The 26171-nt window shown below is 63.0% G+C and overlaps 11 protein-coding genes across 11 annotated transcripts; 6 read left to right on the top strand and 5 right to left on the bottom strand.

Moving 5' to 3' along the window:
* Nucleotides 1-104: 104 nt before the first annotated feature.
* Nucleotides 105-1174, top strand: AMSG_00887 (uncharacterized protein; the record flags this gene model as incomplete). The annotated part of the gene is made up of 3 exons (XM_013906612.1): nucleotides 105-117; nucleotides 147-634; nucleotides 661-1174. 3 exons carry the CDS (start codon nucleotides 105-107, stop codon nucleotides 1144-1146), a joined length of 987 nt encoding a protein of 328 aa, XP_013762066.1. The 3' UTR covers nucleotides 1147-1174.
* Nucleotides 1175-1723: 549 nt separating this feature from the next.
* On the top strand, nucleotides 1724-4669 carry AMSG_00886 (phospholipase C delta isoform). Its single transcript, XM_013906611.1, has 3 exons — nucleotides 1724-1840; nucleotides 2477-2542; nucleotides 2697-4669. The coding sequence occupies exons 1-3, from the start codon at nucleotides 1730-1732 to the stop codon at nucleotides 4632-4634; spliced, it is 2115 nt and encodes a 704-aa protein (XP_013762065.1). The 5' UTR covers nucleotides 1724-1729; the 3' UTR covers nucleotides 4635-4669.
* A 4-nt stretch (nucleotides 4670-4673) lies between these two features.
* On the bottom strand, nucleotides 4674-5527 carry AMSG_00885 (uncharacterized protein; the record flags this gene model as incomplete). The annotated part of the gene is made up of 2 exons (XM_013906610.1): nucleotides 4674-5408; nucleotides 5504-5527. 2 exons carry the CDS (start codon nucleotides 5525-5527, stop codon nucleotides 4674-4676), a joined length of 759 nt encoding a protein of 252 aa, XP_013762064.1.
* A 307-nt stretch (nucleotides 5528-5834) lies between these two features.
* AMSG_00884 (cupin domain-containing protein) lies at nucleotides 5835-6453 on the top strand. The gene has a single exon (XM_013906609.1). It carries the CDS (start codon nucleotides 5858-5860, stop codon nucleotides 6410-6412), a length of 555 nt encoding a protein of 184 aa, XP_013762063.1. The 5' UTR covers nucleotides 5835-5857; the 3' UTR covers nucleotides 6413-6453.
* AMSG_00883 (uncharacterized protein) lies at nucleotides 6367-8132 on the bottom strand (the record flags this gene model as incomplete). The annotated part of the gene is made up of 1 exon (XM_013906608.1): nucleotides 6367-8132. The coding sequence occupies one exon, from the start codon at nucleotides 8130-8132 to the stop codon at nucleotides 6429-6431; it is 1704 nt and encodes a 567-aa protein (XP_013762062.1). The 3' UTR covers nucleotides 6367-6428.
* Nucleotides 8133-8361: 229 nt separating this feature from the next.
* On the bottom strand, nucleotides 8362-10824 carry AMSG_00882 (uncharacterized protein; the record flags this gene model as incomplete). Its single annotated transcript, XM_013906607.1, has 1 exon — nucleotides 8362-10824. One exon carries the CDS (start codon nucleotides 10822-10824, stop codon nucleotides 8362-8364), a length of 2463 nt encoding a protein of 820 aa, XP_013762061.1.
* Nucleotides 10825-11419: 595 nt separating this feature from the next.
* AMSG_00881 (ATP binding/protein serine/threonine kinase) lies at nucleotides 11420-12368 on the bottom strand (the record flags this gene model as incomplete). The annotated part of the gene is made up of 3 exons (XM_013906606.1): nucleotides 11420-11808; nucleotides 11838-12311; nucleotides 12347-12368. 3 exons carry the CDS (start codon nucleotides 12366-12368, stop codon nucleotides 11420-11422), a joined length of 885 nt encoding a protein of 294 aa, XP_013762060.1.
* Nucleotides 12369-12856: 488 nt separating this feature from the next.
* AMSG_00880 (uncharacterized protein) lies at nucleotides 12857-17544 on the top strand. Its single transcript, XM_013906605.1, has 2 exons — nucleotides 12857-13231; nucleotides 13303-17544. The coding sequence occupies exons 1-2, from the start codon at nucleotides 12925-12927 to the stop codon at nucleotides 17499-17501; spliced, it is 4506 nt and encodes a 1501-aa protein (XP_013762059.1). The 5' UTR covers nucleotides 12857-12924; the 3' UTR covers nucleotides 17502-17544.
* Nucleotides 17224-20364, bottom strand: AMSG_00879 (uncharacterized protein; the record flags this gene model as incomplete). The annotated part of the gene is made up of 2 exons (XM_013906604.1): nucleotides 17224-19494; nucleotides 19587-20364. 2 exons carry the CDS (start codon nucleotides 20362-20364, stop codon nucleotides 17525-17527), a joined length of 2748 nt encoding a protein of 915 aa, XP_013762058.1. The 3' UTR covers nucleotides 17224-17524.
* A 743-nt stretch (nucleotides 20365-21107) lies between these two features.
* Nucleotides 21108-21716, top strand: AMSG_00878 (uncharacterized protein; the record flags this gene model as incomplete). Its single annotated transcript, XM_013906603.1, has 2 exons — nucleotides 21108-21232; nucleotides 21341-21716. 2 exons carry the CDS (start codon nucleotides 21108-21110, stop codon nucleotides 21714-21716), a joined length of 501 nt encoding a protein of 166 aa, XP_013762057.1.
* A 524-nt stretch (nucleotides 21717-22240) lies between these two features.
* Nucleotides 22241-26160, top strand: AMSG_00877 (uncharacterized protein; the record flags this gene model as incomplete). The annotated part of the gene is made up of 3 exons (XM_013906602.1): nucleotides 22241-25082; nucleotides 25167-25834; nucleotides 25891-26160. Exons 1-3 carry the CDS (start codon nucleotides 22265-22267, stop codon nucleotides 26158-26160), a joined length of 3756 nt encoding a protein of 1251 aa, XP_013762056.1. The 5' UTR covers nucleotides 22241-22264.
* Nucleotides 26161-26171: the final 11 nt, after the last annotated feature.

Below are 26171 nucleotides of genomic sequence, written 5' to 3'. Positions count from 1 at the left end.
AGGGGGGGGGCAACAGGGGCGAAGGTTCGACACGCAACACTGCGCTCCGAGGCCGAGAGCGGGTGGAGGAAGGGCGTGCGGGCGAGAGAGTATGGATAGAGAACATGGGACACAGCAGTTGCCTCCTGTTCCTGTCCCGCACCCAGGCTGTGCTCATGCTCGGCTCGAGGACATTGGTTTTGACTTTGAGCTGACCGAAGAGGACGTCCAGATCCTCCGCTCAAAGGGCGAGCTGGCGGGCGAGGTCGACGAGTTTAACGATCGCATGTGGCTGGAAGTCGATGACCACGCTACTTGCCATCCTGACCATGAAGATCGCCGCATCAGCGACCTCGATTCCATCTCGTTGCCGGCGCCGCGGCCCAAGAGGAGCTCGCAGCTGGCCCTCTTGCTCGGGTGGAACTACTCGACAAGAGCGCAGATGGGAAAGTACGCAGCGGTGTATGGGAGATGTGGCTTTGGCAAGAGGCTGCTCTTCACTCCAACGCTGCCGGATACGTACGGCGTCGATCGCGCCTGCCGCATTGCTCACAAGACTGTGGCGGCGCTGGCAGCGCTCGTTGACGACGAGCCGAAGACCCGTGCTGTCATTCACGTCTTCTCCGGCTCGGTCTACATCTACATCCGCATGCTTGTCTGGATTGAGGCTTTTACCCGCAGGTCAAGCACGCCGTCGCTGGCGTCGTCTTTGACTCGACGCCCATCGACGCCTCGGCTGCAAACGGGACCAACGCCGTCATGGAGGTCTCGTCGCTCCCGCGGCTCGCGTGGGGCCCGCTCTACACCGTCTTCTGGCTGTACTGGAACGCGGTCATGCCGTTCAACGCCTGGGTCGGCAAGTGGAAGTCGCGGTTCTGGACATCGATCTTCCCGCGCCCGCCGCTCCGCGCCCCCGTCGCCTTCTTCTACTCGCCCAGCGACAACATCGCGCCTGCAGACTTTATCGAGGCCCAGGCCCGTGCCCTCGTCACCGCCGGCCTACGTGCCGAGCTCTACCCGGTCCCGCCCACACCAGACGGTACTCGGGTCCCGCCGCACTGCACCCACCTCATGCTCCATCCAGATTGGTACGCCGGCGCGCTGGAAACGTTCCTCGGCTCGTTGGATGGGCTGGAGCTCGACCACTTTGTCCGATCTCGACTGTGACTGCGGGAGACCGTAAAATGAGGAGAAGATGGGCTCCAACCGTGCATGCGGGGTCGGCGTAGCGTCTTTAGTCTGCGTCCCATGGACGACGCGAGTGGATCTGTGCCACTGAACAGCGAGCTCGAAGCTGAGCAAGCCAAAATCGGAGATCATGATTTTGTGTGTCTCGTCATCACACCCCGATACTCGGGCTTGGTTAATCAGCGCTGAACCCCCTAAAACCATCAATACATGCACCCGCCCGTAAGCAACCAGCCACCTCGCCCTACCCATCTATAACTAGCTACAATCATTCGCAAGCTGCTCTTCAGGACCACTATCTTTCATCGACCTGAAAAACGCCTCGCGGGGAGCGCGATCTTGCTGCCTCATCCTCCCGCCCCAACCCCACATCGCTCTTCTCCCATCCAAGCTACACCCTTCCAGCATGTCGATGTTCATGCTCCCAAGGCCAAGTGAGTCGGATGCGATAGCTCTTGATCAGCTGCTGTTGAGTAGCAATTCGTTGCCTTTGTGGTTGCTTTCTTTCTTTTTATTTTTTTTTGGGCTTTGTTTGAGAAGCACCTGACTCTATTCCGTGGTCATGTCGTCGACAGCTCCCGCACTCCCGGACGTCGACCCGTTCTTCCTCCTCGTTGCCCGTGAATGGCGCAAGGCCGACACAGACGGAGACGGTTCGCTCAACCGCAAAGAGGTATGTAGTGTGTATACGTCTTGCGCACTGACCTTGCCCATCCCATCCCCCTCCTTCCTCTCCTTCCCTGGCTTTCCTGGCTTTCCTGGCTTCCCTGGCTTCCCTGTGGTGGTGGTGCGGTGCGGTGGTGGTGCGGCGCGATGCGGTGGTTGGTTGGGGCGAATTAGCTACTGCTGGTCATCACCTTGGACGACATCTAGGCTCTCGGGGAGGCTATGGTGCAGGTGATTGTGTTGTTCTTGTGCGTGTATGTGTTTGTGTATGTGTATGTGTATGTGTATGTGTATGTGTGTATGTATGTGTGCACTCATCTGTGATGTGTGGGTTGTCTTGTCCGTGGCTGCGCTCTGGGTCCGCATCGCTCTCTCGCTCGCTTGCTCTCTCGCTTGCTCTCTCGCTCTCTCGCTGGCTCTCTCTCGCTCGCTTGCTCACTCGCTTGCTCTCTCGCTCTCTCGCTGGCTCTCTCTCTCTCTCGCTCGCTCTCTCGCTGGCTCTCTCTCTCGCTGGCTCGCTCTCTCGCTGGCTCGCTCTCTCGCTGGCTCGCTCTCTCGCTCGCTCGCTCTCTCGCTCTCGCTCGCTCTCCCCTGCTCCCCTGCTCCCCTTCCCCGCCTCCTCGATCAATGGCAATGTTGCCAGATCGCTGCCCTCATTCCGAGGCTCAACCTCACTGTCAAGAAGAAGGTGCTCAAGTCCAAGTTTAACGTACGGATGACTGTGATGACAGCCGCTGCGTGTGTGGTGTGTGATGAGGGCATCACCGATGTGTGGTGGTGGTTATGTGTGGCGTGGGTGAGTGTATGCAGGGGGGGGGGGGAGGATTGGGACTCACTGACCACAACGCTCACATCGTTGACAGGAGGTCGACGTTGACAAGTCCGGCACGCTCAACTTTACCGAGTTTATGGCCTTTCTCAACAACCTCCGCAACCGGCCGGAGATCAACGCGGTGTTTGCGCAGTACTCGGGCAACAGCGACCACCTGACGCCGGAGCAGTTCCGCGAGTTCCTCATCAACGAGCAGATGGAGCTCGGCGTGACAGTCAACGACGTTGTCGGCCTCATCCACACGCTCGAGGGCTCCGACTCGGCACGGCATTTGTACCTATCGGGCTTTACGAGCTACATGACGTCCGAGGTGCACAACTCGTGGCGGGCACCCGAGCACAAGCGAGTGTACCAGAACATGGACCAGCCGCTCTCGCACTACTTTGTTGCCTCGTCGCACAATACCTACTGCAGTGGCGATCAGCTCAAGGGCGCGTCTTCGGTCGAGATGTACGAGTATGCGCTCAAGAAGGGCTGCCGCTGCGTCGAGCTCGACTGCTGGGACGGGCCCGACAACGAGCCGCTCATCTACCACGGCCGCACCCTCACTTCGCGCATCAAGTTTCGCGACGTCATTGAGTGCATCAAGACCCACGCCTTTGCCGTCTCCGACTATCCAGTCATCCTCTCACTCGAGAACCACTGCTCTCACGCCCAGCAGGCCGTCATGGCCGACATCATGACCGAAGTCTTTGGCGACATGCTCCCTCCGCCGTTCCCTTCCTCGCGCGCCCTGCCCTCGCCCAACGAGCTCAAGCACAAGATCCTGCTCAAGGGCAAGACCGTCGTCGTCAGCGATACCATCTCGGACGACGAGTACGAGTACGAGTACGACGAAGCGGCTGCAGCCGGGGGCTCAGGCGTCGCCCAGGGCGCCGACGAGCAGCAGGAGGAAGAAAGCGACGGCCGCGCAAAGGCCTCGCGCTCGTCGGCGAGCAACAACACCGGTGACAACGATGACTCAGAGCTCGAGTCTGACGAGTTTGATACCGACGAGGAGCTCGACGACGCCATCGATGGCTTTGGCGGCGAGGGCAGCAACTCGGGCAGCTCGTCAAAGGCGCGCTCGCGCTCCACCCTCGGCAGGCTCGGCTCGCTCACCCGCAAGGTCTCATCCACAACCATGTCAATGACCAAGGGCATCGCCCGCGCTGTCACGCCCAAGGCCAAGGCACCCAAAGAAAAGGTCGCCGCCGAGCTCTCACAGCTCATCCACCTCAAAGCTGTCCACTTCAAATCGTTCACTTCCGAGCTGGCCGACGCCCGGAAAATGAGCTCGTTCTCCGAGAACAAGATCGGCAAGCTGGTCAAGCTCTCGTCGGCTGCCATGGTCGACTACTGCAAGCGCCAGCTCGCCCGGGTCTACCCCAAGGGCACCCGCTTCGACTCGTCCAACTACGACCCGTTCCCGGCCTGGTGCATCGGCGCCCAGCTCGTCGCCCTCAACTACCAGACCGCAGGCCTCCGCATGTGGCTCAACCAAGGCTTCTTCAACGACAACGGGAACTCGGGCTACAAGCTCAAGCCGTACTACCTCCGCTCGCCGGCTATCGAGTGGTCGCCCTCTGCCCTCGAGTCGCATGTCATGTCCTGCAAGGTCTCGGTTAAGTCTGGTTGGCAGCTCCCACGCATCTCGGGCGCCAAGGGTGATATCATCGACCCGTACGTCATAGTCTCCGTCTTTGGCGTTCCACAAGACATTGCATCGTCCAAGACCAAGGTCGTCAAGAACAACGGGTTTAATCCAGTCTGGGAGCACGAGACGACCTTTAAGCTAGCCGCCCCCGAGCTCGCCGTCGTCCTCTTCCGCGTCATGGACTCGGACAACTTTTCTAAGGACGACTTTATCGCCTACGCCGCCCTCCCCGTCACCTCGATCCGCTCCGGCTACCGCCACGTCCAGCTCTCGACTGTTAAGGACGTGCCGGTGCCCATGGCCTCGCTCTTTGTCAACTTTCAGTTCACATAGCCACGTGCAAGCGCATTGAAACTACAGCCGACCTCGCCCTCACATCGCGTTCGCGCAGGCGACGACGTGGAGCGCAAGGCCATTGAACGCACCCACACACAGCGCGTGCGCCTCGGCTTCGGGCAGCGGCACCTCGTCCGCCACCACACACGCCTCGCGCAGCGCACGTACAAGCGTCTCGGACCCTTTGCGCTTGTACGTCGCCACAGCCTCCACCAGCTCCACGTGGTCCGTGATCGAGTTGGCAACGATCACCGCTGCGTTCTCACCCGCAGTCTCAAGTGCCGTCAGCACTTGGGCCGTCAACTCAGCATCGGTGTGCGGAAGGTAGCAAATGAGGAGCACGTTGCCATCGCCACTCGCACTGTTTGCCAGGGCATCCTCCAGCTCAGCGCTGGTCAGACACGCCGCAGCCACCTCGAGCGGCCCGCCAAGCTCATCAGGCAGGCTGGCGAGCGCCGCCACATCGCTGCCCTCGTCAAAGGCAGGATCAAAGACCTTGACGTCGCCGGCTTCCCGATCTGCACCGAGCGCATCCGCCAACTGCAGCAAGAGCGCCAGCTGTAGCTGCGCAACCCGCGATCCAACCATCCGTCCGAGCCCAGCCGCCAGCACCACTACCCGTCGATCCTCCGCCAGCTCTTGCACTCGCGGCAGGATGTCTTCCGCAAACACGTGCCAAAAATCCGATCGCCGCAGCTCGTCCACCGCCGACTGCACCCGTCCGTGGACGAGAGCCGCCAGCTCGCCACCTCGACCGACCTCGTCCTCGGGCTCTTGACCTCGCTGCCTCGCAGGCACCTCCTTGGACACACCTCCTCCCCCCTCCGCCCTTGCCGCACCCTCTTCCCGCCTCTCTTGCGCCCTACCACCACAAAGCCGTCGCCATCCATCCTCGGCTGCCCAGCCACTGCTCGAGTTGAGTCGTACGAGCTCGAGCTGAAGCCGACGGCTCGACCCCGCCCGAGCCGAGCCGCCACATCGGCCGGTGGCGAGATGTCACAGCTCATCTTGACCGATCCAAGCCTTACCGCGTGTAGCGATCCTCGTGTATGGTGGTGGGCCGAGGCTACGTGATGGGGCATCATCGCCCGCGATGGTCACCTCAGGGGAGCGATCGGATGAGTGCCTGTGAGCAAGGCGGATGGAGAGCTCGTGCTTGTCGCGCACTTGCTTGCCAGACGCGACACCGCACTCAAGACACACACTGCGGCCTGTACTACATGTCTGCGCAAGATAGGCTGACTGGGGCCAGTGTGCCGGCTGTGGGGGAAGAGGGAGTGGCCGCGGATGCGAGCGCGATGGCATTCACGGTTGTGGCGATGGCGACCGAGGTGGCACGGAGGACAACGACGGTGTATCCGCCACCGTATGATGGTGTGTGCGAGGGCCGGACGAAGCAAGCGGTGGGCAATGCGGTGGGAATGAGCCAGTTTGGTGTTAATCGCACGACGCTGGCGCCAGGCGCGTGGACGGCCCAGCGGCACTGGCACACGATCAACGATGAGATGGTCATTGTGGTCTCGGGTGAGGTCGTCCTGGTGACCGAGTGCGGCGAGCGGGTGCTGCATACGGGCGAAGCTGTAGGCTTTCCAGCGGGCAAGGCCAACGGCCACTGCATCAAGAACGTGAGCGAGGCCGAGGCGGTGATCCTGGAGATCGGCGCACGCGAGCCTGGCGACGGTGCCCGGTATCCCGACATCGACATGCAGGCCGATCATGACGCCGAGACCGGCAAGTGGTCGTTTACCACAAAGGGCGGCGCGCCGCTAGCGTGAGGGCTGCAGCTGCACTCTACCTCTTCACCGGCGGGCCCTGAGGCATTGCGTTGTACGCCTCGAGCGCCCGCTTCCGCGAAGCCTCGGTGAGCGTCGGCGGGAGGTTGGGGAACGGCGGCGGCGATGCCGGCGGCGAATCGGGGTAAACGTCGGACGCCGGCGAAGTTGGCTCATCGGCCGGAGTCGGCCGCGCAAAGCGGAGGTGTGGCGGGAGACTGGCTTGCTGCGGCGGCGCCTGTTGCTGCTGCGGCGCCTGTTGCTGCTGCGGCGCCTGTTGCTGCGGCGGCGCCTGTTGCTGCGGCGCAAAGCGGGAGTGCTGCGGCAGCGCCGTCGCATGAGGTGCGGCAGCTGCGGGCACAGCCGGGACAGTCGGCGGTGGCCCGGGCGGGAGCGGCGGCGGGTGGCGATGGTGCATCGGCGGCGGCGGGAGCGGCGGGCCACGATGGTGGCGGGCATGCCGTGCGTGGTGGAGATGAGGTGGGATGTGGCGACGCGGACCGGGCGGCGGCGGCATGCGCTGGTGCTGATGCGGGCGCGCGACGCGCGGAGGGGCCGACGGATCGGGCTGGAGAACGCGGCCGCGATCGGCGCAGACAGTGAGGCCCGGGAGCGAAGCCTTGAAGACTGGCTCGGTCCCGGCCTCGCCGTGGGCAAACGAGAGCTGCAGATAGTCCTCGCCCAGCTTGGGCTTGACCGTCGGCTTGTACTTGACATATGCTGGCGGATAGCCCCAGTACAACATTTTGGAGAAGAACGGGGCGTCGGACGACGGTGCCGACGGCGGCATGCCCAGTGCGCGTCTAAGATCCTGAGAAAGATCCGCGCCGGCGACGATGGGCTCGGTGGCCATATTGGCCAGAAAGGCGAGGCGGGCATCGCGATCGGCCGGCGCCAGCGGCGGGCGCCTGGCCATGGCCTTGCTGCGGTTGGCCGAGACTTGTGCGCCGTCGAAGGGCATCGAGCACTCGGTGACCTTGTGTCCGGGCCTCCCACAGTTGAAGCACCGATCCAGCCTGTCGCGCGGATTGTCATTGGCGTCGATGGTCTCGCCGAGAGCGGCCGACTCGGTCGACGCGTACCGCGGGATGTTGTCGTCTGCGCCCTGCGCCAGCCGGGCCGGCGTCCCGAGCTCACCTGCTGCCCGTCGGAAGGTGGCATACCCCGCCGAGTCCATGGTGTCAACCATCAGATCCGAGCCGCGGAAGTAGCACTGATCGTCAAGCGGAGCAGCTTCGGCCGCTGATGCCTCCTCCGGCGCCGTCCACGGCGGCAGACGATCCACCACGGCCTGCACAGCGTCCTCGATCTTCCGCTTCGCATCGAGTGGCATGCCCGCGTAAAAGATGACCCGAACCACAGGCGGACCCATGCCCGCTACCACCGCCGCATTGATGCCCTTTGCCTCCAGCGATGCATCGCTTGTCGTCTCTGCTGCCCTCTCTCCTGCCTTTGATCCGCTCCGCCTCTCCTCAGAATCCGAAGCCGATCCGCCACCGCCACTCGCCCCCGTCGCCGATCCAGCACCAACAGCCGACTGAACAGAGGCCGCTGTCGCCGCCGCCACCTCCGCCGCCATCGCCGCCGCCGCCGCACCCGCCGCTGCCGACGACGACGACGACGACGACGACGACGACGACGATGACGACGACGATGAAAAGTGACGGAATCTGTTGCGGACGGGCTCTTCCTCCTCAAACCCTTCAAACAGTGACGCGTCCATGGTCTTGCCTCCTCTAAGCTCAATGAGCGTGAGGTGGTGGGGGAGGGGAGGTGGTGCTGGGCTGAGTAAGTGGGGGGGAAGAGGGGGGGGGGAGGTGGCGGGAGGTCTGTTGGTGATGGATGGATGGCATCGACAAAGTGTGGAGGGGGCGCCGGGAGGGGGGCGGCTGCTCACATGGGCCGAGGGATTGAGGCCGAGTATGAGGCTTTGTGTATGTGATTGAGTGAAATTAGCGACATGATTCAGAGTCACTGCTGGGCTGGATCACGATCCGCACGACGTGGAAGAGGAAGATGCAGACGACGACGCCGTTGAGGGCGATGATCGACGAGCCGACAACGGTGAGATCGTCCGCAGACGTCCGTGGATTGAGGAATGACATGGCCATGACCACGTAGGAGAAAGCAAGCGCCGCCAGTGAGAGTTCTTCCATCAAGTTCGCCGAGGACGAGAGGAACGGCCGCAGACGGCACTGAACGACAAGCGAGACAAGGAGCAGCGCCACAATAAGCGATCCGGCCACGACGGGCGAATCGACGGGCGGGAGGAGCGAGAGTACAAGCGCGACCGCAAATCGGCGCGCAAGAATAACAAACTCGAACCACCACACCTGCGTCCCAAAGATGCCAAACATTAACTGGGCCGTGTTCTGCAAGACCGGCGAGAGATCGCGCGCCCGCCGGCGAGCCCGCAGCACTGCCCCGCTCAGCAGCCAGCCGGCGCCCAGGACCAGAGCCACCACAGCCACAAGCGTCACGCCCGCCACCGTTGCCATCACTTGGTACGAGTGCGACTGGCACGAGATCCATGGCGCCGCCACCATGTACGATGCCGTCTCGAGCGGATCAGCCGAAGGCGCGCAGTGGAGCACCGTCAGCGTGTGCTGGGTAATGGGAAAGGCAAAGACAAAGGCGAGAAAGAACACCATGGCCAGCGAGTTGTTGTCAAGCGCTACCCGCATGGCTGCAAACTGATTGCGGAGCGCGCTCACCCGTGAGTGCGTCCCGTGGCTCCCCTGGACCGGCGCCAGTAACTGGGTGGTCTCGCCGCGCGGCGAGGCGCCGTTCACCGAGAACACGGCTTCCAGCCGAGCCCTGCTCCGAGCGAATCTCCAGACGTATGTTGCCCGTCGCGCAGCCCACATGATCGCCACCGTTCCGATGAGTGCCGGCAGCATGGCGCAAAAGAGTACGAGCTTGTTGCCGTAGCTCCATCCCACGCAGTCGAGGCCCTCCCACCGGACGTTGACGCGCTGGATGAGCCGCACAAACCACGAGAGCGACGGCGTCCACACGCCGGCTTGGGCGTCGACAAGCGACGCGAGCATCTGTAGGTACACAAGCATGATCCGGAACAGCGCGTGGAGCTGCGTCGCCGTCTGTGGTCGCGTCGCACGCGATGCAAGCTCGGCATTTCGCAAGTAGTTGGCCTTGGCCGCAAAGACAAACAAGACCAATACCGCCAGTCCCACTATGAGTACTATCTCCTCGAGCACTGTGGCGATGCCGAGGAGCGAGACAAGGATAAAGGTGATGACAAAGAGAACCACAAGCACAAGTTCCTGGCTGTACTGGCGCACCCGCAGGACCAGCGCGCGGCACGAAAAGCCCGGCTCGCCGAGCCCGAGCTCGCGCGTCCGTACCGCATGCAGCAGCAACAGGTTAGACGACCTTGTATCGCGCGTCAGCATCCACTCGAGAAGGAGCGCGACGGAGAGAAGGACAAGCAAAAGAATCCACGACCACGGGTTGCGGACAATCGACGACGACGCGTTTGAATGCGTGCACTTTGTGCACTTGCCCAGCGCCGCAAAGTAGCCCACGTCACACTGCGAACACAGCCGAGACCGATAGCCTGTGGCGCAGTACTCGCTACTGCTCGCGGCAGTGCAGACAAGCGGGGAGCCAAACGACTGCGAGACACACGTCACTGTGCCTCTTGGGTTGCAAAGCTCTTCTCCACACCAGATGAACCGCCGCGCCGCCTGCGGTTGCGGCGACGGCCACCATCCAGGCGCAAGCTGCAGCGACCGACCCGACGCACGACCGCACGATGCACCCAGCGCCTGTAGCTCGTTGGCGCGTGGAATGATGCACAGCGAGTCGAGCGGCTGGCAACCGGCCGATCCGCTCTCCGGATCCACCACACCAATGTAGCCGTCAAGGCAGTTGCACAAGGTCCACGCGTAGTAGCTCGGATCGACTTGAAGCGCCGTCGTCCCGGTCGCTGCGTCGGTCAGGAGCGGGCACGAGTAGTGGCTGTCCGGAAAGACCATCGACGAGACCAGCTGGTCGGCGCCGCTAAACGGCTCCAGATAACCGGGAAGCTTGGCCGCGCGCATCTCCGGATTGCCCACCACCGAGAGCGAGAGCAGCTGCGAGTCGATGTTGACCTGGATTCGCGACGGCAGCTCGCCGCGAAACTCGTTGCTTGCCAGATCGCCGACCAGCAGGTGAGCCGGGAGGTCTGAAATGACGCCGCTCAGCTTGTTGTGCGAGAGGTCAATGACCTGCAGTGCGGGAAACATCCGCATGAGCATGCTCACGTCGCCAGTGAGCGAAATGTTGGACGCCAGGAACGCCACCATCTGGGTCAGCTGCGGCCAGAAGACCTCGATGATCGGATATGGCGTGAGCCGCTCTTCAAAGCACGCCGAGAGCTTTGGCAAACCGCCGACGGTCAGCTGGGCCATCAGCTCGCGAAAGGTAAGCTGCGACGAGAACTGCGGGTGGATGTGGACGTGTGAGATGTCGAGCGCAAAGAGTGACGATGAAAACGAGCACGAGCCGTCCGAGCCCACAAAGGAAAACACTTCTGGAAGCACGGTAAGGGCAGTGTTGGAGAGAAAAGAAAGGAGATCGAGGACGTTGATATGGATGCATCGGCCGCAAAACCGAGCAGCTCGAGGTTGTACGATACGTCGAGGTAGAGCAACCGCTCGCCGATGAGGCCCGGCGGGAGGAGTCCGCTCAGCTGGCAATGCGAGACGTCGATGAAACGCAACCTCGGCGAGAGGCTCTCGATCCCGTCCGGGAGGACAGAAAAGCCACAGTACGATGCGTCGAGGTAGGTGAGCGAAGGCGTAAAGGCATGGGCGAGCGAGCCTGAGAGCCGCGGGTTGTGCGAGACGACAAACGACGAGAGCGCCGTCGAGAGAGCCAGCGACGGCGGGATGGTGCCCGACAAGTTGTTAAAGCTGAGATCGAGGAGCTCGAGAAAAGCAAATGTGGTGTTCGAGACCTCGGGAATGGTGCCCTCCAGGCGGTTGCCCGCCACCGAGAGCATGGTCAGTCGCGGCGCGGTGAGAAGCGCCACGTGAGGCGGGAGGAAGCCGGAAAATTGCACCACGCAAAGTTGACATAGTCCAGATCAAAATGCGGCGACGAGAAGAGCGACGGCGGGAGCTGGCCCGAGAGCATGGGGTTCTTCTCGGCCACAAGCGTAGTCAGCCGTGGCATGCTTTGAAACAAATCGCTCGGGATGGTGCCCTCGAGATCGTTCGACGAGATCTGAAGGTCGACCATGCGCGTCAGCGCAGAGTAGCCGTCGGGGATGGTGCCCGAGAGCGATGCCGACGGGATCTGAAGAGTTGAGAGCTGCGAGAGTGTTGAAAACTCGGGAGGAAGCGAGCCAGAGAGCGAGGAAAGCCAAGCGAGAGGAACTCCAGCTGACTGCACTTTGCGAGTGCTGCGGGCAGCGTGCCACCCAGCCCGTCGTTGTTGGCGAGGTTGAGATGGGCGAGCCTTGGCCATGAGGCACAGATCGAATCCGGGAGAGTGCCGGCGAGCTCGTTGAGCGCAACCGAGTAGTGGACCATGCCGGATGCGGTCAAGAGGAGCGGTGGGAAGATGCTGCCGTGGAAAAAGTTGCGCGAGGCGTCAAAGTGGGTGAGATTGACCACGTTGGCTGAGAGATCCAGCGGGCCAAAGTAGGCATTGCCGACGAGATCGATGACCTCAACCGCGGCTTCAGGATGAAAGGCCGGTAGCGAGCCTTGAAACGCGTTGTAAGATATGTTGAGAACCTTCAGCCGAGACAGCTCAACGAGGGACGGCAGGTGGCCGACGAGCTGGTTGTGGGCGAGGTTGACTCGTTCCAGCGCCGCAAAGCGGGCGAGCAAGTGTGTCTCGAGGGCCCCAACGAGGTTGTTGGCCGGCAGCACGAGCTCGGTGACCAGCTCTCCATCACAGCCCACCCCATACCATGTGCAGTACGAACTCGTTGTGTTCCATCCATTGTATGAGATCCATCGCTCCGCTCCTGTGGAGATCCAGAGGTCGACAAGGGCGTCTCGCTGTCCGGGTACGACTGGTGTGAGCTCTACCACAGGCACCAAGGCAAGGAGAGCTACGAAATAGCACACCCACAAAGTCAAAGCCATGGTTGTGACCCCCTTTCCCCCCAGGCAAGTTCAGTGTGTGATGAAGTAACCTTGCTCCCGTTTGGCCACCCGCCGTGTACGCCTCGTAAAGTCGTGGCCGTGTCAGGTGTCTCATGGGGGAAAGTGATGCACGCGTGCGCATGGACCCACCATTCTTCGCGCACACGCAGAACGTGACCACCACCACCACCACCACCACCACTACCACTGATGACACCTGTCGCACCTGCTCCAGCACAACCAAAGGCGGCGTGTGCTATGTCGGCAGTGGCTGCATTGACGGCGTTACTGGAAAAGGTGCTTCATGTCGGGTCGGGTCAGGAACTTGTGGCAGGTGCAAGAGAGTCGGTGGACGAGTCTGGGACGGTGGCTGGATCGAGCGGGTCGCGGGAGGCCGATGCAGGCGATGCCATGCAGAGCGACAAGCCATGCCCAAGCTCTGATGACATCTCAAATGCTGTTAATTGTCTGCGATCAGCAGTCTCCGCTGGTGAGGTTGCTCCTGCCGATGTCACGAGCCTCATGCCGCTGCTGCTGGCCTATGACAAGCGACGCAGTCCGACTCCGCCGTGGGCGCTGAGCATCAACCTCTGCATCGACGTGCTGGTGTCGGCGCGCAACGCGCCGCCGCACCAGCTCATTGCTTTTCTCGCTGAGCTCTTTGTTGATGCCGGCGAGCTCATGACCGCGGCGCTTCTCTATGCCTCACTCCCGCTTGGTGCCCGTCCCCGTTTGACGTCCTCCTCACGACGGCGCTCGGAAAGTATGGGATCGACTCTGCGCCCCGAGTTGCGCTCTCGGCAAGCACTGCAGACCTTGCTTCACCCATGAACATGCTTGGCTTGGGCGAGGACGGCCTCCGCGAGACCTTTGATCGCCTGGTCATCATCGCGTCGACGGTCGCGCGCGTGTATGGACCAGACGACCCCGCTGTTGGCGATCTCGTCCACACCGCGAACGTCCTCGGCCGCGCCTCGTTGCAGCAGCTGCCGCCTGTGGAGTCAGCCTCTCTCGCCATGGGCTGCGTCGCCGACACTCTGCAGCGGATGCTGGCTAGAGTCAAGGCGGAGGCGGCCGAGCGGGCCGAGCCGCTCTCGCCGCGGCTCACCGCACTTTTTCACCATGTCATCCACTTGCTTGTACTCCCGCTGCTTCCGACACCACCACTCGAGTACGCGCTGCTAGGCCTCGGCTCGATGGCGCGTTCTGAGCTCTCTGCCTCGTCCGACATCGACTGCATGGTCCTTGTTGCGTCAAAGCCCACAGCCGATGAGGCCTCGTGGCTCAACATCTTCGCTACTCTGATCGAGCTCTGCATGGTGGCGTTTGGCGAGACGCAGGCCCACATCGGACCGTATGCTGTGCTTTCGCGTCCTGCAGGCTTTCATCTCGACGAGGCGCTACTCTCGCCGCGGCACATGCAGCTGACGGTTACCCAGGCCATTGAGCGGCAACGCGCTGAGCTTCGCCGGCTCGCCACCGAGCCTAACGCTGACATTGACCCAATTGCTGGCGCGCTGCGAAACGCGTGCTTTGTTGCAGGCTCCCGGACTCTCTACGGTGATTACATCGACAGACTGGCAGAGCTTTTTGCCTCGCCGTCTCAAGAGCTCGGTCTCTACTCTCTCTCGCGCAACTGCTCGAAGACTCACGGTGTGTTTGCGCCGCAGACCAGCACTGGGGCCTTTTCGGGCACTGCACATCTCAAGCCGCTCATTCTTCGTCCGATTTCGTTGCTCGCAGACGGATGCATGCTGGCGCTGGCGCCGCATGATGCGGCTCGTATCCTCTTCACAGTCGACCGCCTCGATTGCCTCTCAGGACCAACGCTTGAGGCTTTCCCTCCGCCAGTCGCCCGGGCGCTGGCTGTCATTTTTGAGCAGGCAATGGCGCTGCGGGACGCGTATGCGCCATCGTTTGCTACCATGCAGGCCTTGGCGCACGATGCTGCTCAGTTGCTCGGCCCGATCGCTGCCGGCATCGACGCTCTCTGCACCTCACAGCTGCCGCCCAGGATGGCCGCTAAGGACGCGCTAGGCAACCCGCTGCTTCACGAAGAGGCACTGCTCCGACTTGCGCTGGACTCATTTTCGGCGGTGCGGGTCTCGCCTGCAGTCCGGGACGACCCTGAGTTTGAGGGCCAGCGCGCCGCCGTCGCCAGTGGGCTTGGCGACGGCGCATGCTTTGCCGGCATCGAGCCACAGAGTGTGCGGTTGCTGAGTCCGGAGGCCGTGGCTGCATTGGATGCTACCCCGGCTGCTGTCTTTGCTCTCCCCCGCGCGTCGATCTTTTGGCGAAACGCGCAGCTGGAGGCAGTTCTCGAACCTGCGGTCTCGCCGCTCGCCACCCGAACGTACCACGCCATCCACGCACTCGGCGCACTCGCACTCGGCCCGCCTACTGGGCGAATCTCGGACATTGCATTTGCCGGATCATCACCTGCGGCTACGTCGGTTTACATTGTCATCCGCGGCCAACTCCAAGAGTATCGGCTCCGGCTGCGGCGGGCCTCGGCGGTGCCACTGACCGAGGCGCTGACGGCGACCTCGAGTACTGTGCTCGAGCGGGTGACCAACTTGCCGCACGTTGCACACGCCGTGCTTCTCTCGCTCTTTGCCGGTCTCGCACACTGCGGGCCGGACGCGTACGAAATCGACGAGTCGGGCTTACTTTACGTGGGCGGCCCCGAGCCTGCACCCTTCAACTCGTCGGCATCGCTGGCGTCAATCTTGCTCGCCTCGCGTGCGGTGCTGGAGAGCACCGTTCCGCAGGCAGTCCACGCTCGACTTGCAGCCCTGGCGCCGCGAGCAGTGGTCGAGGCGTGGATGAGCGCAGCATGCAGAGACAACGACGATCTTGTTCGCCCTGCGTACCTCTCTGTCCTTCTCAACAGGCTCTATGCCGCCAAGACGGTGGCAGCGTCGCGCGATGTGGGGACGCTCGCGCTCGGGGATCTCGCCGGTGCCATCGACGCCCGGCTAGTCGACCGGTACCGGGCGCGAATTGCTTCCGAGCGCGGACACACTCCCCTCAAGGTCTTCCGCAAAGTAGCCAAATCGCTCAGCGAGCCTACTACCCCGAGTGTCTCCGCCTCGACCGCATCGCTCGCCCAGATTTGGTCGTCAATGACCTCGACGTCATCAGCGCAGGCGGACGACGAGACTGACACACCCGACGCCCGGCTTCGGGCGCTGGCAGCTCTCAAGGTTGATGCCTGGATCGAGACATTTCTGGAGCACTTTCCATGGGCATCGGCACAGCTTGAGGTCCAAGTCTCGCTGCTAAACGTGCTTCCGCAGCTCCGCCTGCGGCGGCTGGTACTCTCGGGCTGCACGGCGGTCACAAGCACCCGACTGTCAACGATCATGGCGGCATCACGAGGTTCGCTTGTCGACCTCGATGTCTCGGGCTGCACTGCGCTCGACTCGCTGTTGTGGATGACAAGCAAGCGACGGAACTGGGCTCTGGCCCGGGTCAACCTTGCCGGCTGCACCCTGCTCGGCGGCGGCGACGTGGCTGCGCTGGAGGCGGCCGCGCCTCATCTCGCCTGGCTTCAGCTCTCGTCCGACATGGATCTGTGCGGGACGTACTACGAGGTGACCGCCGGATCGCCGAGTCTTGTGCGACAGGCAGTCCGGCCGCAGATCCGCATTGCTCTGGATGCTTTGGTCCGGCCCGAGCCGACTCCGAGGTTCGTGACAGCGTCGACGCTGGCTATCTGCCGGGCCGACTTTTCCAAAGCCGGGCTGCACGATGAGTTTGGAGTGGCACTGGCACGCGTGCTGCTCGACAAGCGAGCGCCGCATGTAACTGATGTTTCGGTGGCGGGAAACGAGCTGACTGCCGTTGGCGTCCTCGCGCTAGTCAATGCTTTTGCGTCGGCCGACGACCAGTCGCGACTGGTGTCGGTCACGGTGGCGGACAATGCATTCGATGTCGATGGCGATGCTGACTTGCGGATGCTGCTTTTGCGGATGTCGTCAAGTCTCCGGATGAGCGGTCGCGTGCTCGACTACGGCGTGCAGCCAGCGTCGCGGGCTGTGTTCTTCGGCGACTCTGGCATGGACGTGTCGATGGTGGCTGACGCGGCGATCAACCCGAGTGGCGACCGGCTGGCGTGGCTTGCCCATCCGGGTGTTTGGGTTGCCACCATCCGGGAGGACGACGACGGGTACGGAATCCAGATTCCTATCTGGACTCGTGTTGTGTGCCGGGACGTGTGCGCCGTCGAGTGGCTCTCGGACGATGTGCTGGTGCTGGGTACGAGCGGCGGAGCGGTCGGTACAGCGCGGCTAGATGGCCATGATCCGGCGTTTGGCTGCATCCACGCCGGCGATGCAGTGACATCGATGGCAGTCCTGCCTGGCGAGCGGGTTCTAGTTGGGCGAGCCTCGGGCGTTCTCCACGAGGTGGAGCTGTCCGAGGTGGCATACGAGGCCGAGTCGCTTGTTTTGCACTCGTCACCAATCCATGCCTTGGCAATTCTTCCAGACTCGCGGGTGGCGACCGCAAGCTTTGACGGCGTCGTCGGTTTGTGGCTGCGGGCCGGGGCGGGATGGGTTCTCTTGGATCACTGGCGGGCGCCGACCGGAAGCGAGATAGGCCCGATGGTTGCGACGGCCGCGGGCGAGCTCTTGGTTGCACTGGCGCACCCGACCCAGCTCTTGGCAGTTGCTTTTGAGGGGAGCAAGCCGGCAGCTCGAGTGGTGTGGGAGGTGGACGATGGCGCGGAGGGTCTTTGCGTGGTGACACACCTCACGCCATGGGCGGGGCGATGTGTTTCGCGCGATGGCCTGACGCGAGTAGTCGAGCTGGACGACGAGACGACGAACGTGCGGCGAGCACCCGGCCTGCTCTGTCCTGTACGTTCGGCGGTGCGCTGGTACTGGCTGGTGTGGGACTGCGATGTGTTTGGGGTGGTGGCGGACGGGAGCCTTCCGCGGCCGCACCGGCAGTTTGATCTGTGCGAGCTGCAGCGGTCTGTGTAAGCGAGTGGTTGATGGACGGGCGGCTAAACCAGAGCGGCGCGGAGGACGTCGACAGTGCCGAGGAGCGAGTCGAGCTCGTTCTGGAAGATAGCGATTTCTGAGTTCTTGGCGGCAAGTTGGTTGGCGTGCTCTTTCTTGACGAGGGCGAGGTCGAGCTTGGATGAGGTCTTGGTGTCTTCGATGATAGACTCGAGTTCGAGCTCGCGCAGCATGTGCCGCTTTTCCATGTCCTCAATCTTGCGGGCGAGCTTGGCGATGTTGGTCAGCGCCGGCGAGGAGCGCAGCTTGGAGGCCTCGATGCGGAGCTCGGCGTTGGCCTCTTCGAGCTCGGCGATGCGGGCGTGGGCGAGGACTAGCTTGGATTGCATGTTCGAGACCTTGGAGCGGTACATGTCGAGGGCGGCGGTGACTTCGTCGGCTGCCACCGGGGCCGGAGGCGGCGGGGCTGGCACGGCCGGGCTCGGCTCCAAGTGAGCAGCCTCGAGAGCCTCGAGGCGGGTGAGGACCAGGTCGACCTGTGACTTGAGCTGACGCTGAGCTTTCGGCGTGGGCGGGACTGGGTCGTTCTCCTTGTTCTCCAGAGCGGTGGGAGGCGGCGGCGGAGAGGCAGGCGGCTGGTTCTTGGCCCGGCGGCTCCACTCGGCGGTGTCGAGCTTGGAGAGGAGCGCATCCATGGCTGCATCGTGCGCTGTGGTGATGGCGTTGAGTTCTGCGGCGTGAGCGTGCTCAGCAGCGTTTGCGGCGGCGCGAGCATCGTCGACGTCGGCGCGAGCAGCATCGAGATCTTCGGCGAGCTCGCGATTGCGGGCGCGGAGCTCGTCGAGTGCGATCGGGTCCGGAGCCGAGTCACCAAGCTCGCGGAGTTGGGCATTGGCAGCGCGGGCTTCGGCGAGCTCGCGTTCGAGGGTCCGGATCTTGGTGCGGAGGGCACGGACGCGGCCGGGCGGCCCAGAGGCCGGACGGGATGCAGCCTGCGGCGGAGCCGAGGCCTGGGCCTCGAGGCGGGCAATTTTGGCGTCTGCGTCACGAAGCTTGCGCTGGTAGAGCGAGCGGACGTTGGCAAGTGTGCGCTCAAGCTCGGCTACACGGCCACGTGTGGGCGGCGGGTTGCGACGCGGGCGAGGCGCGCCGTCAGCGGCGGCCTCGAGCTCGCGCTCGTAGAACGCGCGGGTCTTCTCATGCTTTTGGCGCAGGACCCGGAGCTCACGCGAGTGCTTGTCCTGGGCAGCGTCAAAGGCGGCGTTGACGCGCTCGAGCTCGCCCTTGAGAAAGGCGATGGTCTCGTTGTCGTCGGACGACGGAGCAGCAGCACGAATGAGCTCGGGGATGGAGTCAGGAAAGCGGTTGCGGATGACCTCGTCCATGTTGGCGACCTGGGCTTCGAGCTCGCGGATGCGGCGCTTGTCGGCAGCGCGGGTTGCGGCGGCGCGCTTGCGGGCAGCATCGTCGTGGGTGTCAGGGCTGCTGATGCCGGCATCGGCCAGTCGAAGGCGCAGTGCCTCGATGGTGGCACGAGCGTCGGCCAGCTCGGCGTCGGATGCGTCGATGAGCTCCTGGTTCTCCTCATACCAGCGGAGCTTGGACGTGAGCGATGCCACACGGGAAGCGGCGTCGTCGGCTTCCTGAGCAGCCTTGGCCTTGAGCGCCTCGAGCTCGGCAAGCGTCGCCTCGTAAGTGTCGAGGTTAATGCCGGCGACGCGGGCAGCGAGCTCCTTCTTCTCCTTGCGGCTCTTGTCGAGCTCAAACTTGAGCTCCAGCTCGCGAGTGCGAGCCGCCTCGAGCTCGGCGACAAGCTCAGGGTTGGGGTCTTGAGAAGGTGCGGGCGAGGAAAGCACAGAGGGCGAAGCCGGGGCAGGTGTGCGGCGAGCCGGGGCGGCGTCGGGGGATGCAGCTGCGGGCGAGGCGGTGGCGGTCTTGAGCTCCTTGATTTCTGCACAGAGCTTTTCGTTCTCGCGCTGGAAGCCCTGGATGAGAGCCTCCTGCTCCTTGACGTCTGCGGCAAGCCGAGAGAGCTCGTCGGGCGAGAGCGTGGCGAGGCCGGGGCGCCGTCGCGGAGAGCGGTGGCCCGGAGGGTAGAGCCACGACCAGGGGCAGCGAGCTTTGTGCGGAGCTCATCGACCTCTGCACGAAGGCCCTTAATGGTGGCGTCGGCCTTGTCGTGGGCGATGCGGGCGGCACGCTCAGCCTCGCGCTTGTGGCGGGCGAGGGCTGCCTTGGCCTGGACGGTGGCATCCTGGGCCTCTGCAAGCTGGGCATACAAACGGGTGAGCTCTGCGCGGAGCTCTGCAGTGGCGCGCTGGTTGGAGAGCTCAGCGGACGGCTCCCGGAACGAGGCCGCAGCCGGCGCTGGGGCGCGAGTCGGCGTCGCCGAGAGGGTCGGCTGAAGCGGGACGGTGAGGCCCGAGACTGAGCCGGCGTCAGAGTCGTCGTCAGAGGCCGAGGCTTCGGCAAGGAGCTCGCCGTAGTTGACAGGGCCCTCACGTTCTTTGCGAGCAAAGAACTCTGCCTTGGCTGCCGAGTCGTCGGCGTCACTGAGACGAAGCGCAGCGAGCTCCTCGAGCTTGTCGGAGAGTGGGGTGGAGCGGGAGCGGGATCGCGACCGCGAGGAGTACGAACCGTGCGGCGAGGCGGATGCCTCATGGGCTGCAGGCGCGCCTGCGTCGGCGCGGACGAGCTCGTCAAAGGGACCAGCGGCAATGAGCGAGACTTCGGGCGAGACCGACGAGCCGTCGCGATCACCTGACCACCTCACGGCATGCGCCGGGGTCGGCGGCGGAAGATCAGCAGCAGGCGTAGGTAGAACCGGGACTTCAGCAGGCGTAGGGTGCTGCAACCGTTGGGCGCCAAGCGTGTCGTCGTCCATGGAAAGCGATAGGTTCAGCGAGCACGACGCTACCGAAGAGGCGACCGATGAAGCTGGCGATGGCGAGGCAGAAGCCGATGACGAGGCCTTGGCTGACGTCGGCACAGCTCGCGGGGCCGGGCATCGACCACAGTCGGCTTAAGCCACTTTGACGCACTTTGCGCAGGCGCGGCGGTGGCGGGACGGGAGGCTGAGCGCTGAGTCATCCATGATGAGCGAGTAGTCGTCGATGCGGTGACGGGACGAGCAGAGGAGGTAGGGCGAGTGGTGGTGACGGACGAGCTCTTCTCAGCAAAGGCAGGCGCCATGGCTTCCCACGCATATCGCGGCTTGGCAGTGCCACCATTGGCGGCGTGACCAGCGCCAGGACCAGCGCCAAGGTCCATGTCAGGCTCCGAGTCTGAGATGGAAGCATCAAGGAAAGCTTCAAAGTCGTCTGGAATGGAAGAAGCCGAGGAGGAGAGAGCAGAGATGTCCATGGTGAGACTTCCCCCCTATGTAGGCGGGGGTGGTGGTGGTGGTAGCGGTGGTGGTGGTGTGGTGGTGGTGGTGAAGTGGCGCTGGTTTTGCGCGCCAAAAATGCAAGTCATTTTGGCGCGAGTGACTCTCTGTTTGCGACTGCCTGATGAGGGAGAGAGGGGAAGGGGGGAGGGGAAGGGGGGGGGGGGGGACATAGTGTGTTTGCTGTGTCGCGCGTGCGCGCGCGTGTGTGCATTGTTTGCTTTTCGTGACTCCTGCTGCACATGCTCATCCAAGCCTCGCTCAAGCGGTTTGTGCGGTACGTCTCGGTTGCCCACAAGGCGCTGCCTTGTAGCAACGAGACCGACGCTGCGAACGATTTTGCCTTTGGCACCACTGGGAACGAGACGTCGGCGGATGAGTGCGGGGAGGAGGATGAGATATGGAATGAGTCGAGCGCTGACAGGAGCAGCAGCAGCAGTAGCTGCTGCAGTAGCAGCATGGCCGGATTGATCAGCTCGTTGTCGCTTCCGTCGGTGCAGGCGATGGGCGAGGCGCTGGTGGCAGACAAAGTCGAACTCGAGTCGATTGTGGCTATCAGGTCGTTTGAAACAGGATCTGTAGCGCCGCTGCCCGGTTCAGGCGATGGGGACGGCGACGCGGCGTACGCGGCGTACGCGCGGGCGCAGCAGCGTGAGTTGCGCCAGTTTGACGGTTCGCTCCGGCTGGATCCGTCCTACCAGTCTCTACAGGAGCTTGCACTGGTCAAACCGTCACGGACCGGGGTCATTGTGCCAAAGCACCCTGATGCGTTCCGACGCAATTATCTTACCCAGATCAAGCTGTTCCCGGACAGAGGCGCGGTCGCCGTCGGCACGCCCGAGATGAGGTGACAAGAAGCCTGCTTGTTGTTTCTGTTGTTCCTGCCGTTTGCCGAACAGGACCAGCGGATACAGCGGGCTTACCTTTACGACGAGAGCTAGGTGCTGGCCCGAGACAGTGGGTCTGCGTTGCGGGGCTATGGAACCACAACGTGTGATGGCAGCATGGGACGGTGCGGGTTAGTGGGAGTGTCCCGGCAATTGAAATGTGCAGTTTTCCTGTGCCGCACCACCATTTCGTTTCGCCCCGGCCAGCGTCAGGCGGCAGCACGGGGCGCAACGATGCGGGGCGCAACAGCGCGATGGCAAGCGATGAGAAGGAGACTGGCTGGTAGTTTAGACGGCCAGACTATCTGCCAAGCGCGTCTTGATCGCCGATGGAGATATGCCCCATGTCGCGTTTGGTAGGGCAGGAGCAGGTGGGCAGCAGGTGCGGGAGAGAATGGGCTGGATCGATCGGCTGGGCATGATTTTGGATTTGTTCGGCTTTGGTGCCATTTCGGCGGCTGTTGACGCGAGCTGGTACACCCAACGTCGAACGGTAACCACAAAGATCAAAGATGGGGCCAGCAGTGCAGTACAAGGGTATTGTTACGGTACTTGTTCTTGTTTGCTTGGCGATGATGTGCCTAGGCGTTCTCGGCGATGTCGCCTCGGATGATGGGGCAGTACGCGCGCAGGCAGAGAACAAGCGAGCGGGCGACAGCGGGAGAGGCGAAGATGCAGCTAGGCTTGCCGCCGACGAGCTTGCCATTGTGATTGACGGCTCCAGCTCCGAGTGGGGATCTGTGCCGCACACAAGTAGAGATGATGGGTTCAACGACGGCCTCCGCAACGCGGATCCAGCGCCCTACAAGCACCCGCTTGCGGGGGGCGACGACTTTCTTCAGCTACGGTACGCGTCGGACACGACGTCTGTTTATGCAACAACAACGATGAAGGGACCATCGAGTGAGTCTGCACCAGGTGATCTGGCATACTTTATTGTGCCGTCAGGTGGGACCGATCGCGGATACGAGTTCCGGACGGGCGTCTTTGCAGTGGCTATGATGCTCAACGGCATCGGCTACGTGTACGATGGACCAGGGACGGGCACTCTGTGGGCATGGAAGGCGCTTGCGAGCGGATCCGAGTACGAACATGCCTGGGTCTCGACAGTGGTTGAGTTCCGGGTGGCGATTGCGGCGTGGTCGACGTTTACCATTGGCGCAGGCCAGTACGAGGTGTACGGCGTGTCGACGGACACCAAGGGGACCGCCGACTTTAGCGACGATGTTGTCGACTATGTACCTGACATTGGCGAGTTTGCATACCCTCCGCCGCCATCGCCACCTCCGGCGCCGCCATCGCCACCTCCTCCGCCGAGCCCGCCTCCGCCATCACCACCACCCAGCCCGCCGCCGCCGTACGAGTCTGGCGACGTGGTGCTCGACGGCGAGGACTGGGACTGGCAGGCCAAGAGCCACACACTTGTCAACGACGGAACGAACGACGGACTCTCTGCTGCAGACGCACAGCCGTACAAGAATGAGCTGAGGGCTGGCGACGACTTTGTTCGCCTTCGCTTTGCTGCAGACGCAGGCGAGGTCCAGGCGCTGAGCGAGATGCGCGGACCTGTGGCGTCGACCGACGGCGACCTTGCGTTCTTCATCGAGCCATCTGTGAGTACCAACTGGGGCTACGAGTTTCTGCCGGGCAAGTTTGCGGTGGCGATGATGCTCAACGGGATTGGGTATGTCTACGATCGCCAGGACAAGAGCAATGCATGGGCGTGGCGGCCGATGTCGGCTGGAAGCTTTGGCTATGCGACGTCGGGCAACAACGCCGAGTTTACGATGAAGACGTCCGAGTGGAGCTCGTTTACGACGAGCGGCGATCTTCTGGTACATGGCAAGTCTGTGGACACGCGCGGGACACCGTCCGACTTTGTGGACGATTATGTCGACTATGTGCCTGACATCGGCGAGTTTGCGACGCAGAGTCCGCCGCCGCCGCCGAGACCGCCACCGAGTCCGTCACCACCGCCGAGCCCGCCGCCACCACCGCCAAGCCCGCCGCCACCGCCGAGCCCGCCACCACCGAGCCCACCGCCGAGCCCACCACCGCCCTATGTGGCTGGCTCGGTGCTTGTGGATGGCGAGGACTGGGACTGGCTGGCCAAGAGCCACACACTTGTCAACGACGGGACGAACGACGGACTCTCTGCTGCAGACGCACAGCCGTACAAGCACGATCTGCGGGCAGGCGACGATTTTGTCCTGCTGAGGTTTGACAGCGACGGAAGCAAGGTCGAGGCGCTGGGCGAGATGCGCGGGCCTGTCGGGTCGACCGACGGCGACCTTGCGTTCTTCATCGAGCCGTCTGTGAGTACCAACTGGGGCTACGAGTTTCTGCCGGGCAAGTTTGCGGTGGCAATGATGCTCAACGGGATTGGGTATGTCTACGATCGCCAGGACAAGAGCAGTGTATGGGCGTGGCGGCCGATGGATGCCGGGTCGTACGCGTACGCGGCGTCGGGCAACAATGCCGAGTTTATGATGCAAGCTTCAGAGTGGAGCACGTTTACGACGAGTGGCGATCTGCTGGTGAACGGCAAGTCTGTGGACACGCGTGGAACGCCATCGGACTTTGTGGATGACTACGTGGACTATGTGCCAGACATCGGCGAGTTTGCGTCGACGAGCACAGGTGGCAGTGGTGGCACGACTGGCAGCAGTACGACTGGTGGTAGTACGACTGGTGGCAGTACGACTGGTGGTAGCACGACGAGTGGTACGACGCCTCCGCCCCCTCCGCCGCCTCCACCGTTTGTGGCAGGCAACGTGCTTGTGGACGGCGAGGTGTGGGACTGGATGATGCGCAACCACACGTACGTGGTCGACGGCACGAACGACGGACTGTCTGCCGCGGATGCGCAGCCGTACAAGCACGATCTTCGGGCCGGCGACGACTTTGTCATGCTGCGGTACAGCAGCACCGACGAGGTGGTGCATGGATTTGGCGAGATGCGCGGGCCTGTCGGGTCGACGGACGGCGATCTTGCGTTTTTCATCCAGCCCAACTCGACCAACTGGGGCTACGAGTACCTGCCTGGAAAGTATGCGGTGGCAATGATGCTCAACGGGATTGGGTATGTGTATGACCGCCAGGACAAGAGCAGCGCATGGGTATGGCGACCGATGGATGCCGGGTCGTACGCGTACGCGGCGTCGGGCAACAACACTGAGTTTATGATGCAAGCATCCGAGTGGAGCTCGTTTACGACGAGTGGTGGTTATGCTGTGCAAGGCAAGTCTGTGGACACGCGCGGCACACCGTCCGACTTTGTGGACGATTACGTCGACTATGTACCAGACATCGACGAATTTGCATCGACGAGTACGGGAGGAAGTGGTGGCACGACAACTGGAACGACTGGCGGCAGTACAACTGGTGGAAGTGCGACAGGTGGTAGTACGACAGGTGGTACAAGCGGAGGAACAACGGGTGGCACGACGCCCGCGCCTACCCCCGCACCAACGCCGGCCCCGACGCCGAACTTTAGCAGCATGTCGTGCATGGAGGTCGGGAGCCAGGGCATGCGGGTGTACTGGCAGCCGATCACCGGTGCTGACACGACAATCACACTGGGTATGTCTGTGCCGTCGAGCACGGGCTGGGTCGGCATGGGCTTTGTACCGTCGTCGACGTCGATGGCAAACGGCGACTTTGCGTTTGCGTACGTGGACGGTGCAACGCCATACCTTCTGGACACACACCGCGGGGCCGGATCCGGTCCTGTGGCCGTGGACACTGTCGGTGACTACACAGGTACGACAGTGATGAATTTTGGCGGTGTGCTGCAGGCGCAGTTTACACGTGCGCTTGTGACCGGCGATAGCCAGGACCGCGACATTGTGGCCGGCCCGAATCTGGTTGCGTGGGCGTTTAACTCTGCAGCGACGCCGTCGAACCCGCCGACCGGTAGCGACTACCACACGGCGCGGGGAACAGAGATGATCGACTTTACTGCTGTGATGTCGTGCAGCGGCGGAACGAGTGGCGGAACGAGTGGCGGGACGAGCGGCGGCACGACGGGTGGAGAGCCCACGCCTCCGCCTACTCCTGCGCCTACTCCTGCGCCTACTCCTGTGCCTACTCCTGCGCCCACCCCCGCACCAACGCCGGCCCCGACGCCGAACTTTAGCCCAACTTTAGCAGCATGTCGTGCATGGAGGTCGGGAGCCAGGGCATGCGGGTGTACTGGCAACCGATCACCGGTACTGACACGACAATCACACTGGGTATGTCTGTGCCGTCGAGCACGGGCTGGGTCGGCATGGGCTTTGTACCGTCGTCGACGTCGATGGCAAACGGCGACTTTGCGTTTGCGTACGTGGACGGTGCAACGCCATACCTTCTGGACACACACTCGCGGGGCCGGATCCGGTCCTGTGGCCGTGGACACTGTCGGTGACTACGCAGGTA

This window comes from Thecamonas trahens (genome assembly GCF_000142905.1).
Source record: "Thecamonas trahens ATCC 50062 unplaced genomic scaffold supercont1.4, whole genome shotgun sequence".
Classification (NCBI taxonomy): Eukaryota; order Apusomonadida; family Apusomonadidae; genus Thecamonas; species Thecamonas trahens.
Note: the sequence above shows the minus strand (reverse complement) of the source record. Positions and strands in the feature narration are given on the sequence as shown.